The sequence below is a fragment of the Typopeltis vanoorti genome, chromosome 7, assembly GCF_054136105.1.
Source record: "Typopeltis vanoorti isolate ZY-2024b chromosome 7, IOZ_Tvanoo_1.0, whole genome shotgun sequence".
Lineage (NCBI taxonomy): Eukaryota > Metazoa > Arthropoda > Arachnida > Uropygi > Thelyphonidae > Typopeltis > Typopeltis vanoorti.
The window spans coordinates 58,178,837-58,193,350 of record NC_143555.1 but is presented as its reverse complement, the minus strand read 5'-3'; the positions used below and the strand labels follow the sequence as shown (position 1 = coordinate 58,193,350).

The 14,514-nt window shown below is 32.6% G+C and overlaps 2 protein-coding genes across 3 annotated transcripts in view; one reads left to right on the top strand and one right to left on the bottom strand.

The window, feature by feature from the left end:
* The window catches only part of LOC150104701 (uncharacterized), a 51,651-nt gene extending 47,682 nt beyond the window's left edge, over positions 1 to 3,969 (top strand). For both annotated transcript variants that reach the window (XM_090395886.1, XM_090395887.1), the window contains exon 7: positions 2,300 to 3,969. In XM_090395886.1, coding sequence (XP_090252012.1) covers positions 2,300 to 2,602 — 303 coding nt within the window. In that variant the 3' untranslated portion in view covers positions 2,603 to 3,969. The remainder of the gene's footprint in view (positions 1 to 2,299) is intronic.
* Positions 3,970 to 8,705: 4,736 nt separating this feature from the next.
* The window catches only part of LOC150104700 (uncharacterized), a 43,403-nt gene continuing 37,594 nt past the window's right edge, over positions 8,706 to 14,514 (bottom strand). The window contains exon 7 of the mRNA XM_090395885.1: positions 8,706 to 13,318. Coding sequence (XP_090252011.1) covers positions 13,190 to 13,318 — 129 coding nt within the window. The 3' untranslated portion in view covers positions 8,706 to 13,189. The remainder of the gene's footprint in view (positions 13,319 to 14,514) is intronic.

Genomic DNA, 14,514 nt, shown 5'->3' with positions numbered 1-14,514 from the left:
TCACTTGGTTACTGAAGAATACTTTGACGAGCTGAGACAAGCAAGTTATTGTTCCTCTGTATTGAGCCTTGATAAGACCCCATCTAGATTATTATGCCCAGATTTGGGCGCCAAGGTTCTTCTTGACGGAGAGGAGGTGGAAAAGATCTAGAGACGAGTGACCAAGATGATAGCAGGTCTATGGAATGAACCTTATGAGAACAGGTTGAAGATTTGTGGGTTGCAGAAATTTGTTATGATATGATTGAGACATTCAAATTACTGAAGGGTTTCTATAGGATTAATACAGAAGATATTTTTGAGAATAGGACTGGCGGTGGGAGGACTAGGGGCCATCCATGGAAACTGGGCAAGAGTGTGGTTAGCAAGGGTTTCAGAGCTAGTTTTTTTACTTGGAGAGTGGTGAATGAGTTGAATAAGCTGTGAGAGTCTGTTGTGGGTGCCATGACTGTGAATGAGTTCAAGGCGAAGTATGATAGTTACTGTGTGAATGTTGAATAGTTGTTCTTGACATGATGTTAGGGCCTCCTTCGATGAGTCTAAGGACTCCTTGGAGTTGCCCGTAATAATAATAATAATAATAATAATAATAATAATAATAATAATAATATGTTAGATCCCTATTAAATCTCTTAGTTACATATAATCAGTTATTTTTTTCCCTTTTAATTGTTTGTTTGAAATTATGGTTACGTTCCTTTCCATTTATTTCATTGTTACGTTCCTTTCCATTGGCTAAAACGTTATTAAAACGTTTTAGCCAATTCACTGAACATATATCTTTTCCATGCCTTAACTTCTATCGGATTATAACAAATGAGAATTTTTGAGTTCACTGATTCATAAACGTGACTGCTAGAAAAGGGACATGAAACTTTCTCGTTTCTCTGATACCTCTAGTAGTATTACAACAGTTTTTTATATAAACGATAGAAACCAATAAATGCATATATCAAGAAATCTGTCATGATAGAGGTTATAGTGCTCACTGTTATGTGAGCAAGCTGTGAATAAGTATGAGGAATGGAGACAGAGGTTTTTGAATTATTTATGATCGTTTTAATTATATAAATATGCTAACACTATCCTGTATAGATGTAAGTGGTTCGGTGATGATTTCCTTTCACCTCCAGAATGTCCTGTCGAATTCATAATGCTGCTGTTGCATATATGCGTTTTATTTTAAGCTATATTGAGGGTAAACATTTAAAATGGGAATATCTGTTAGAAAATCCAATGAAATATATTGGATTCCAAATTGCCTCCCATATAAAATCCTATAAAATGGATTTATTTTGTCGCATGGTTCTAAACGATTGCCAGAAATATTATCAAGAAAAGAGTACCCAGATCGAAGTTCTGTAAACCAACGGCAAAACTCGTTGGACTACAGAACGATAAAAACAAAAAAAACTCTATATAAAAACATTTATTCTACTGGAAACAGTTTTCAAATTTCATATCTCGAAAAGTTCCCTTCTGCATTTTTTGAGTGAAAATATTGCCATATATTTTGCATTTTGGAATTACGCGTGAAGGAGCGTTGACACCTTCTATGATTTAACTATGCATACACCTTAGCCACAGATTCAGTTGTAGCGTGTCCAGAATACTCGTCACTTGATGGATAAACTGCAAAACCATTCGAAAACTTTTATATTCAGAAATGCATTTTCATTCATATATGAGTTTTAGTTACCATTTTATCGGTAGCATTCAAAACCTACTGCATGGTGTTTCCCATTTTCTGATATCACGAAACGCTATGTATGGATACAGTTCTTATGCACACAATTAAGAACTTTTTTTAAGTTAAGAAATGTTATTTTATAACTGCGGAGCCTTTTTCTTCCTCAAAAACAATGAATTTTTTCCCTCAGAGGTTAGCGACAATGATTTTGTTCTCTAGTTCTCTGGCCTCTGGGAGTGGGGAATTTAAATTATTGGAAGTGGGGAGAGAGAGCTCTGTGAATTTATAGCTCCAAGAATAAATGGTTTTATTGGGAAGGGAGGGGAGGAATCGTCTGCTCGAGAAAGCTTTCCCATTTCTTTTTGAAACTGTATTGTCTGAATCGGTAATGTAAAATTTAATTATCTGTAATCAGGATAGATGGAACTCCATTTATTCGGAATGATTATTTTCAGAATCATCCGGTGGATCTCTGTGGACATTGTTCTCTTTTTATGTAATTCACTTTCCTTCGAAGCTGTATTTCAAAAATAGTAAAGAGTTTTATTGTTTAAAAAAAAAAAACACGACAAGGCTATGTATAATTAATAACTGCTATTTTAATTGCAGGCAACATCCTATCTCCAGTATTTGATTGATAACCAGCATATCAACGTCGAGCATATTCAAAAACAATCTCCTTATGGGAAACCTGATTATCCTGCTATACCACCATATCAGTTATCATCACCATCTCCGTGTTCTTCAATGAACAAAATGAATGAACGTGATTTTACTGAATGGTCCGTGGAATTTCCTTCTCCTGTTTCTTCAGGAATGTGCCAGAGCCATCCTAGTTCAACAGTCGGTAGTCCGTCATCTGGTACCTCTCACCACAAAGTCAACTCAGATAAAGATTTCACTGCCTATTAAAAACAAACTGAATGATAAATATCTGTTCAACCTTCACAAAAATACTCAAAGAACTATTTATATATATTAATGGCACACTTTGGCGCATTCAAATGCAGTCATTATTGGATTTAAATGCTGTTAAAGGCATTTTCTTTTTACGAACATAGTAAGTACTCGTTTACAAAAGAAACTAGCACGGCAGTTTGTAAGGTAGACTAGTTCCATGATACAAATATTCATTAACATTCTTTTTGGTAATAATGCATTATTTAAGGTGTATATATATGAATCTCTTAATGACAACTAATCGTTTGGGAAATTGATTTTTTTTGAGAACATCGGATTATTAATTAAAAATCCAATGTTCTCAATAAAACCAAATTTTTATTGAGAATGTCAAATAGTGTTATATTCTTAATAACTACAACAATTTTAGGTTGTAAAATTAATTGGCAAAAAAGATATCTAAATAAACAAATGTTGAATAAACAGGCTTGTCAAAACACGAGATAATCCAAATATAAGCATTATAATATACAAACAGAATGACAGTCTAAATTTAAGTGTATTTATTTCCATTATTTATTTATTTATTTATTTTGTAAAATCGTGCCTAATGGGAAGAATACAATCGGTTCCAAATTCCTTTAAGTTTTTATCAAAATACGGGTGGTAATTATTACAATTCCACCTCCTCCTCATTCAATCATTAAGCAGTAATGATTGGTTCATTATTGCTTAATGATTCAATCCCTTCTTGCATATGGTAGCAAACACATTCTTTTTTTCTAAATTGTTTGCATCCTGAGATTTCTATTCATCAGTTAACCGTGCATAGTTTAAACAGTAAATTACTTAAATTTTACGTAAATTATCTAAGAAGTCAAAAAACTTAGTATTGTCAATTTAGAAATTATTTATTAATTATTGCATTGGAAATTTGGTGCCCTTCTAAAACATGAAACTCTCGTTCGCAAATATGTTTTTTCTTTATTTTTTTCCTCCCTAAAGCTGCTAGTTAACATCAAAAGGCAAACCAGTTCTTTGCACAATGACATGTGAACAGCTGTAGTTTGTATTTGTTTTAGGAAACTTTTAGGATCCAAAAGTTTTTTTTTTTTATCTTATTACACATATCCTTTTGATAAAATTTGCCAACGTAGACTCCTCAGTGCACAATTTATGAAGGAAGTGTAATAGCATTTGACATTGTTTAATTTTCAATAAATTTATAGGCAACTACTTAAATTTTCCATGTTTGCAGTCTTTAAAAATATATATTTATAGATATGTTTTGCTTTTAATTTCGTATTTCATTTTTTTATTTTCATTTTTTTTTTAAATTTTTCTTTTTGAATATTTCCAATAATATATGAAAGAAATGGGTCCGCCAGGGGGCAAATGCATCGGCAGTGGAATTTCTGTTTTGATAAAAGTTTACTTCTTAAGATCAGTTAGATAATTTTAAAATTTAGCGGACTGTATTAGTTTGTGAATATGTTAATTATTTAGGTTTTTATAAGAAAAGCACAGGTACTGTGAATTTATATACAGTTTTGCTTACTTAAAAGTTTAAGACAAACGATATTGTTACCCTATTACAACGTGGCGATGTGGCTAAACTGATCGTCTATTTGTTTATGATGTTATAGGCATATTTCTGATTTTAAACGAAGTTGCAGTATTGCAGTACTGCAATTTCGTTTTTTTACAAATTGCAAATTGCAGTACTGTATTTGTATTTTCTTAGGTTGAGATAATCTCCTGAACCGTCGATCAGACTATTAAAAACTTTGAACAACGGAAAGTACTGTTTGCACGGAATTCAAATAATTTTCGGCTAGCCATTCAAAGCCATTATATACAAGCTGTTTCTGTCAACATATAAGAAAGGCAATAAATATGAGTCAAGCTGTTTTAACTAATTGTCAAATGCTTAATGCTTGCTTGGTTTAATTCTTACGGTTGTTAATAATAATCGAATGAACATTTTCATTTATAAATATTTGTATCGTTCACATTTTATTAAGCTCTCATTAATTTATGTTATATCATTGTCATAAACAGTGATATATAAACTTTTGAACATAATTTTAATACATACGATTCATTCATTCATAAATTAGAGACAATTTGAAGAGTGATATCCAGTTGTTTGCTGATGATGCTAAGTTGGGAAGAGCAACAGGAAATAAAAACGATGTAGCGATTCTGCAAGATGACTTCGAATTTAATATTGTGGGCAAGGGACAATTGGTGTTTCTTTTAATGTGGCAAAATGTAAAGTCATCACTTTGGATTGAAAAAAGTTTCAATCTGTATATTGTGTTGATGGAATTCGCTCCTGGAAATTGATGGGACCAGGAATTTAGGAGTTATGGTTGATAGAGAACTAAAGTTCAGAGACCATACAGCAAAAATTGGTAAAATGATACAGAAAATTTGGATGCTCAAAAAGATGTTGATCTGTGACAACAAAGTTATTATTCCTCTTTATAAGGATCTGATACGCCCATATCTAGACTATTGTACTCCACATCTCCAAGAAACCCTCGCCTTGGTTTCTTGGAGCCGTGGAAGTGGTTGAGAGGATTTAGAGGCGGTTAGATACCAAGATGGTTTCGGGATTGTGGAATGTTCTGTATGAGGAGAGATTGAAGATTTGTGGGTTACAAAAATTGACAGATAGAAGGAGGAGGAGAAAAGATATAGAGACATACAAGTTGCTAAAAGGGTTTTATATAATGGAAATGGCGAAATTTTTCAGTATATGACGGGGGGGGATATCATCAATGGAAGTTGAGTACAATTGTAAAAGTAATTAACAAGGATGTGAGATTTAGATTTTTTTTTATTTATTTTATTTTATTTATTTATTTATTTGCTACGAGGCTTGAATGAGTGAAATGAGTCGCCTGAGCTGATGTTAATAGTTCGTCGGTAATCGGTTTAAGGAGCAGTGTAATAGGTGTCGCGTGAATAATGGCTAGTTTTTGTCTCCCGCGATAAGTTTTTGGAATTTGTGGAGATATCCATTTAACAACAGCAATAATAATGCGACTACGCTTATCAAAATGGAATATAGTATGTTCTACATTTCCGTACTAGAGAGTTTATTTTACGTATTTACTTAATATCACTCCCACACACGAGAGAATGTATTGATGGGCTGGAGTCAAGAGCAAAAGTGGAATATTTTATGGAGGAAGCTGTTAGAAAAGTCAAAGATTCTCTCCCCTTGACAAGAGAGTACCCTCATTTGAAAATTATATATAATTCACTGTGCTTAACATAAAAGTGCTGGAAACGTTTCATTTGGCATCAGAAATTATTAAAACATTTCATAATAAGGCAGTTAATCCTGTATATATTATTACGTATGTCAAAGTGTGTATTCTCTGATCTGCTTGTCATTTTTGCAAGATAAAAAAAATACGAATTTTCAAAAAGAAATGCCCAAACGCAAACATTCTCTGTTTTAATACTTTCTGATTTCAAATGAAACTTTTCCGGCGCTTTTATTTTAAGTACAGTGAATTATAATTTTTAAAAGCATGCACACTATTGTAAAGGAAGGGAGGGGAGATTGAATCTTTTTTTTTTTTTTTTTTTTTGTTCATATAAGTTCGTCACTGAGCAAAACGGTTACTGGTTACTGAAATAAGAACCAACAGGCTTCACTTCGGCGAAGTAAAATATTCAAAATTAAATGGATATTGAATACCACATTATTTCCTAGCCGAATAAGAAACTCAAAGATAGTAAATCTAATCTAATTACATTATGGGAAAATACTAAATACAGTGATTGAAGCTTACTCCACCTTTACTACGAGTTTCCCGGCATTGCACTACCAGGTGTTGGCTTACGCTTGGTCTCGCTGAACTTTATATAGTTTTCTATATTCGGCATGAAACTCTTAGATTAGATTTCCTATCTTTGAGTTTCTTATTCGGCTAAGAAATAATGTGGTATTCAATATCCACTTAATTTTGAATACGGTTACTGGTTGTTCAATGAGTTGGGGCATGCCCATGGCCTTGCCGTTTCTATTCTGTGGTGTTATGTGCACTTTCCTATATATGTTCGAAGCGTTGATAGCAAAAACGTTGTGCAAATTGATCATCTTGACTGATTCTTATGGAATAGCTCACTTGAAATATCTTTCTATGAATTTTCGCTCAGGCAAGGAAAGCGTGGTAGTCTGTGGGATCGTTTTCTCTGCAAGGTGATTGCTGCCTTAAAAAGCTCGAGAACCAATATTCTAATCGACAAAGATATTTTTTTCCCGTTAACTGCTATAGTGATATCCTATATAATTCAACGTTCTTGAAAACAAACAGATTTTTAATATTGAAAAATTGAATCTACATATAAAGTTTTGACTTCTTTTTTGTCTACGTTGCTAATAAAATACTGTTTTGCGTTAGGGAGTAAAATCTGAGACTTGTAACACACGCACACAGGCAACACAAAACTAAGTGAAACACGGGGACGAAAGACTAGTCTTAACTAGGTGGAGCTACCCATGTGGGCACCTGTTGACTGCCTAGGATGTAAACTGGGATCTCAAAGTATTTCTGTTTCCCATATTTTGGGAAGTTTAATGCAACCATATTTATTCAAATTAGGCTGATTTCTAAGAGCAGCTGCGGATTCTAAAAACAGCCTTTCTCTTCTAAATTTACGACAGTGCAGAATGGTGGTCTTTTTCCAATTTATTTTATGAGCCGTTTCCAAAGCATGGTCTGCAAGGCCCAAGTGACCATAGTCATGACCGCAGATGTATTTTTTATGTTCTTCCATGTGGATGTTGGCTGATCTCCCTGTCTGTCCATAATATGCCAACTTGCAGGACCAGGAATTCTATATACTCCAGTAACTGAGAGAGAGGATGGATTTGGTCTTTATAGGAGTCGATAAAGGTAGCTAGTTTCAAGCAGGGCTTAAAAACTATGCAGAGTTTAAGATTCTGTCTATTTTTTTCTGAAGTGCCTTGGCCATAGGAGACGATGAGAACATTACTGAAATCTTTCTGTAGAATTACTGAAGAGATGGCCGAGGATTGGGGGAAGGATTGATTATTTTTTTGATACTGTGGGAACTGTTACCATTAGATAAGAAGGTGTGGTGAATATGAATAAGTTCTGCTGCAAGAGAGGACGCATTGGATCAAATGTTATAGGTACTATTGGTTAGTGTTTTAATGATACGATATTGTTGAGAAGGGGGGGGGGGTGATTGAAAGTTTGTGAATATATCTACATGTGTGAGTGAGTTCCCTATATACTGAAAAGGACCGGTTGCCATTAGGTAGGCGTGTTACCAAGGTGTCTAGAAAAGCTAAAGTATTATCAGTTCCCTTTTCCATAGTAAACTGGATTCTAAGGTAAAGACTATTGAGGTGAGAGAGGAGTATCTGGGCCATGAGGTCAAATAAAGAACACTTCATCCACATATCTTAACCAGATAAAAGATTTGAGAAGGACTGAGTCAAGAGTTTGTTTTTCAAAATATTCCATAAAAAATTGGCAAAGGGGGGGGGGGGGGGAAACGAGATGGGTGAACCCATAAATAAATTTTGTGCTTCCAAAAGAATATCCGGAATGGATAGCAAAGGAAAAGAGATCTGCGATATCAGGAGGAATAACTTTTGTTCATTGATATTCCCTTAAATGACGACTTATCATTTATTTAAAAAAAAAAAAAGTTTTTCCTCCTGATATCACAGATTTAGTAGTTTGTGATATCACAGATTGGAACGGGATTTAGCCCTTATTCTAAGGTACTAATTTGTTTACAATCTTTCGTGGTAGGATTTACATTAAAAGAGAGAGAGAGAAAAATAATAAAACAAAAAATAAATCCCATCCTATCCTATAGGAAAAATAAATGAAGATGATAAATAACTAACCGTTTTTAATTCATTTATGACATTGTTATGGATAATAGGATACGACATATCGATTATTCTTTGAAATAATATGTTATATTAATATTTTTAAATACATGTTAAATTAAACATCAGTTACTAAACTAATAATTATAATTAAAATATGAAGATAGATCATATTGGAAGGATCATCGATATACTCAGTGCATAATATAAATAATGAGAGTATTGTATATAAAACTCTTTATTATTCAATGAAGCTGTTATACAGTGATGAAACAAAAACTGCAGCATGAACCTTATATATCTGAAAACTTTTTTTTCATATGTATCAAAATTTCATGCAATATTACTTTACAACATTAAATATGCATGATAGCACCGCGATATATCACAATTCACCATCAACAAAGCAGAAAAACATCGGTTGCATAAACTATTAAAATACATTAACAAATCTAAAAATAAACTACAACCTATACAACTATTTCATCTTGATTACAACATCAGCTTACATATATACATACAGTATGGAGCTGATAATATATTTGTGGATTAAAAAACAAATCGTTTAAACATTATTTGAAGTGTAACTTATTATAACTCAGTTATTTTCTCTATAAGATTTTGATATGACTAATAATATCTCTTTATTTTGATTATTTATTAAAGAATGTTGATCACTTTTAACGGAAATGAAAATGAGATTAATGCAGTGTTATTTTCGTTAGATAAATGAAGGAGAAATTCTCCATTATTTCTGAATATACGAGAATCTCACCTGATTATATCTTTTACTTGGAGTATACACTAACTGTACAAATAGTGCACAGATGAAAGTAGAATATAAACACATATTTGCAGTCTTTATTCGTTCCTTAACAATTGAAAAATCCTTTGGTATTCAGGCTAACTTCATTGATGGTAGGTCTGAAGAAAATTACTGTTATTGATTCGATTCTAGTCACTGACTACAGGAACCTTTTCTAGGTCTTTTTCCCCCCATAGTTACTTGATCTTGACATGTTAATAGTTTCCCCTCCTTTCAGAAGAAAATTGAGTTTTTAATTCCGTAACTCAGCAAAGAACGAACAAGTGTGCATTAAAAAAGAGATGAGTGGAAAAAACGGAAGAAACTAGTCGGGATTATTATGAAACATCACATCGCGCAGTGGAAATGAACTCAACCTTAGCGACCTCTATTTCATTAAAAAAAGTAGGGATAAAAGAGTACTATGTAATTCCCCCTGGGAATGAAAATATGTTACAGGATTTTTTATTTATTTGCATTCTTTTCTTTATTTATATATGCAAAGTATGATATTATTGGCATGAAATAAATTTTATTTGGGAATTACCAGCCCAAAATGCCAAACTATATATACCTATCATGTAAAGTGATGAAAAACAAATATTGGTAAGAAAATTATTGACTCTCTCTCTCTCTCTCTTAATGAAGAAATGGATCTTCTGATGCTTTATTAAATATTGATGAATAATTATATCATTATTGATGGTTTATTCTGATTCTTTATTATTGCTTATTAAATGACAGGAAATTTAATAAATATCTCATCCAAAGAAAGCATAAACATGAATGTTTGCTCAACCACGACCTACTCAAAAATCACTTGAAATACACCAGACGACTGGAAAATAGACCTATAAAAATGTTTCAGTAGTCTTTCTTTTGCTAACTTAGCCTTATACTTACGACCATATAGTTATGAAAGCTCAGATTACTTAATGTAAAAATATTTTTTGACTCATAGAATTTTTTAATTCATAGCTCAGCGTGCCATAAAATCTTCAGTTTGATTGATTTTCAAGATATAACAATAACAAAATCGAACATATAAACATACAATGCACACACAAAAGATGCAGTGTTTGAGAATCTGCTCTATGCGTTCCTGAGAAGTTCCTTTTACGTCACGTTATATTTCCCTTCTATTCAATCTACAACCATATACAGCTATCCCTCGATTAGTGCGCCTATATATATATCTTAAAAAGAAATGTTGCAGATTTTAAAGTTTCGATCTATAAATTTTTTTTCTGGCTAACTATTTTTAAAGATTATTCACCAGGATGAAATAAATTAGTTACCGATTTAAAACATTTTAAAAAGTTATTTTTAATGGCATACTACACTGTTTCCATATACACCATGTTCCAAATTTACCGCCAACATTTATGTCGTCTGCTAATTACATAGCATTTTGCTGATCTTTTCTCGTGCCTCCTTTGCAATTGTTTTCCTTACTTTTTTTTTATTTTAAAGTATTTTCCCAGCATTTAATCATGAATAAAAGAATTAGTGAGCAAAAAAAGTGGAAATGTGCAAAAGATTCGATAAGTAATCTCGTTGGAAGAAAAACTTGAAACAATAAAGAAAAATGAACAAGGGAAGTCCAGAGTAAATATAGGACAAGATCACAAAAATGAGTGAATCAACTATAAGAGCAATTTGAAGCAAAGCTGCTGAATACAAAGCGAACGGTAAGGCAGCTTGAAATTCATCATGCAATGCACTCGAAATCAAAGTATTATAATGATTGAATTAGAGAGACTTTCTACATGTTTGTAACCAAAAACAGATCCCGCTAAGCATAACCTTATTAAATCTAAACCATTGTTTCTTTGTAACCTTGAAAGAAAGAGCTATCAATGATGGAAAAGAAGAATTCCACGCTAGTGTTGGGTGGTTTGAGCGTTTCAAAAAGAGAAATAACGTACATAATGTTCTAAACACGGCGAAGTTGCAAGTGCAGATAAGGAGGTAGCCGCAAATTATCCAGAGATTTTGAAGAAAACTGTGAAAGAAGGGAGCTAATATGACCAATAAATATTTAATGTCAATGAAACCGGCCTTTTTGGAAGCCAATGCCTTCCAAGAGTTTTCTGACCAAATCAGAGAAATCTCAGCCTTGTTATAAAGTGGCAAAGTCGAATGAAATTACTGCTAGCAATATGTGAGCCGTTTGGAAGCACATTCTTCCACATCGTGCAGATGATTTTAGAGGCTTTTCAAATGAATCTAAGTTAATTAAATCTCATTTTGAGAAAGTGAGTGATTCCATCCTGCTAAATTTAGATGCACAGCGGGAAGATCCTGAAGAATATGAAGAAAATTTAATCACTAACAAGCCCAAAGAGATTTCGCAGAAACAATTAAAAATATTTTTTGTGCAATCGAAATTTTTAAGCAGCAATGCTTAGAGGCCGACCCTGATGAGAGAAGCAGTAAAATTTGCAGAAGAGTAGAGAGGCAATAGGGCCATACTGTCAATTGTATGAAAAAAAAACAAAATGCCCGCCAAACTACATTAGTTCAATTCTTTGTTAAGAAGTAGAATAATAAATTTATATTCCTAATATGTGTTATTGTCTTTCAGCTTCATGGTTTCCCTTTAACTAGGCCCTGAGACATACCTTAATTCTTTTATATAAAAAATTAACGTTCAAAAAAGAAATTTGAGGAACGAATTATACTTTTTCCCATAGGTTATTATATTCGATTAGTGCGTTTTCGATTAATGCGCCTGTTTTAAAGAACGCATTAGGCGCACTAATCGAGGGATTGCTGTACTTAATTCAGTTAGCATCCACATTTCTGTAATTGCTTGTGCATTATTTGCAGGATGGCTTTTTCTAAAGCAGAGCTAGTGATGAGGAGAAGAATTCTTGCAAATTACAGTCCTTTCTAAGTATGCCTGCATGACCAATTTTAAAATTCTTATATTTTTAAATAATGTATTTTTTCCAGAAATTTTAGGGATAATTCTTCAGTATAGCACTGACTCTTCTGATTTTAAGAGAAAGAATCCAAATTGTGAATCGCATACCAATTATTTAAAAAAAAAATGGAATAATCCCGCGTTTAACGGTAATTTCTTCAAATCAGTAAGCAAGGTTGGTGAAAACAGAAGTATGCAAATTATAAAAATGGCCGGCCTGATTAGGAAAGCAGATAGTGTCTCCAGTCATCATCTTTTCCCTGCGGATTCGGATTCGTATCGCAAGGATGATGTTTATGAGTGGCAGGTGATTTCATAATCCAGTTTGAGATCACAGATATACTTATTGGAGGCGTGAAGTGGTTTGGAAAAGTATTGCATTTTGTCTCTAAAGTATATTTTCAGGATTTAGTCCACTGATAGTACTAATAATATGCTGTGAGTGGGATTGTATCATAAAAAATCGCAGATTTTTTATCTGCTAAAATAATATTTAGAAAAATTGTTATCAGATCTGAAATTTCATAAAGCCAAGAGAGGATTCTTTAAAAATTTAAACCCAAATTTTAGGTTGAGACATTCACCACTGTACCACAAGATTGCTAATATTTGCAAAAATATGCTATAGCCGCGTCTATCAGCTGAATTAAAGATTTGAAAATTTTGTGGTTATGGAAGTGTTAATGGATAATTGGCAGTATTTTGTCCGTACATGTATCCAGTTTGCTTCAGTAATGATCTCTGTGGCTTGACTCACTTGTTCGTTATTATCAGTTAGGATTTCTTCTACCACCAAAAATACTTTTATATATAACAAAGCTACGTATTTTTAAGGCACCAGTTATTTACTTTTATAATGGCGAGGAAATTTAAAAAAATCCCACGGACGGGAGCTCCAAATCATGGCATTTAAAAGTAATAATAATAATAATAATAATAATAATAATAATAATAATAATAATAATAATAAGCTCAAGCTGAATATGTAGACGCCGATCCTCGAGTTGTAGAAGAATTGTTATGAGAGTTTTTCACTGAATCCACAGAATGCCGAGAGGAATGAGAAATGTGTGAGGCATTTAGGCTGCTAACTGTTCCCATCTGAAACAAATAAAATTCACATTTACTTGTAAGGATGTAAAACTAAACATTGGCTGTGACTATTGGAACATACATAGAAATTATTAGAACAAATAGAGAAATTATTAGAACAAATATTTTATATAAAAAATGTACTACAAAGTAAAAAAAAAAATTATGTGTAAGATATAAATAGGTCTGTGTAGCAACTCTGTAACATTATTTTTCTGCTAAAAAAATCAGGGCACAGAAAACCTTACCACTAAAATTAACTTTTTTAAAAATAATGAGAATACAAATTGCATTCTCATTATCCCCCCCCCCTTCAAAAAAATTAAGTCAGAAATGTTAAATGTAATCTCTCTCTCTCTCTCTCTCTCTCTCTCTCTCTGGAATCACGAGAGTGAGAGAGGGTCACGAGTCCTCATGTTTAAGGACTCGTGATCTTCCTGATGATGCTTCGCCATTTCTTTCTCTCCCCTGCCAAAATGTAATATATGATATTATAAAATACTATTATAAAACACTGTTATATATGATATTATAAATACTATAATATTATAAAATACTTTAAAATCCATTTAAATCTATAAAGCGCGATTAAATAATGGTTATTATTTATAGCATCATATGTGGGGATTAATTTTTTTTTCTTTAGGCTTATGACTAAAAGGGAAAAAAATCGGCATTTCTTTGTTGACTTTTGTCATGTAAGGAATAAAAATCTAAAAAAAAAAAAAAACACGCAAATCTCTCCCTCCCCAATAAAAAAAATAAAAAAGCAGTATTGAAAATTATTTTTACGTAACTTTCATAATGAAACTGGTAATGACTTGTACTCTCGTACAAAAGGTTTGTTGTTCGGATTCGTGTGAAAAATGCGTTTTCATAGCCTGTTGCATTAAAAAAAAAAAACTATATCTGTTAATTTTTGTTAAATAAGAAACAGAAGCTAAAAAACAACTGTAAATCCCCCTTCCCTCAAAAAAAATCTAGCATCCAAACCCGCTAATATACTCCACAAAAGCACGCACGCACGCACACACACACACACACACACACACACACAATAGAACAGCAATCACCGTAGTGATTGTTGTTCTGTTTATATATGGTGTAGTTGTAGTTTGTTGACTGCGGTCTTGTTATCTAATATTCTGTTCTGATTCATCTGAAATTATGATTGAAGTAGTTTTTTAGCATAATTGTGTGTGTGT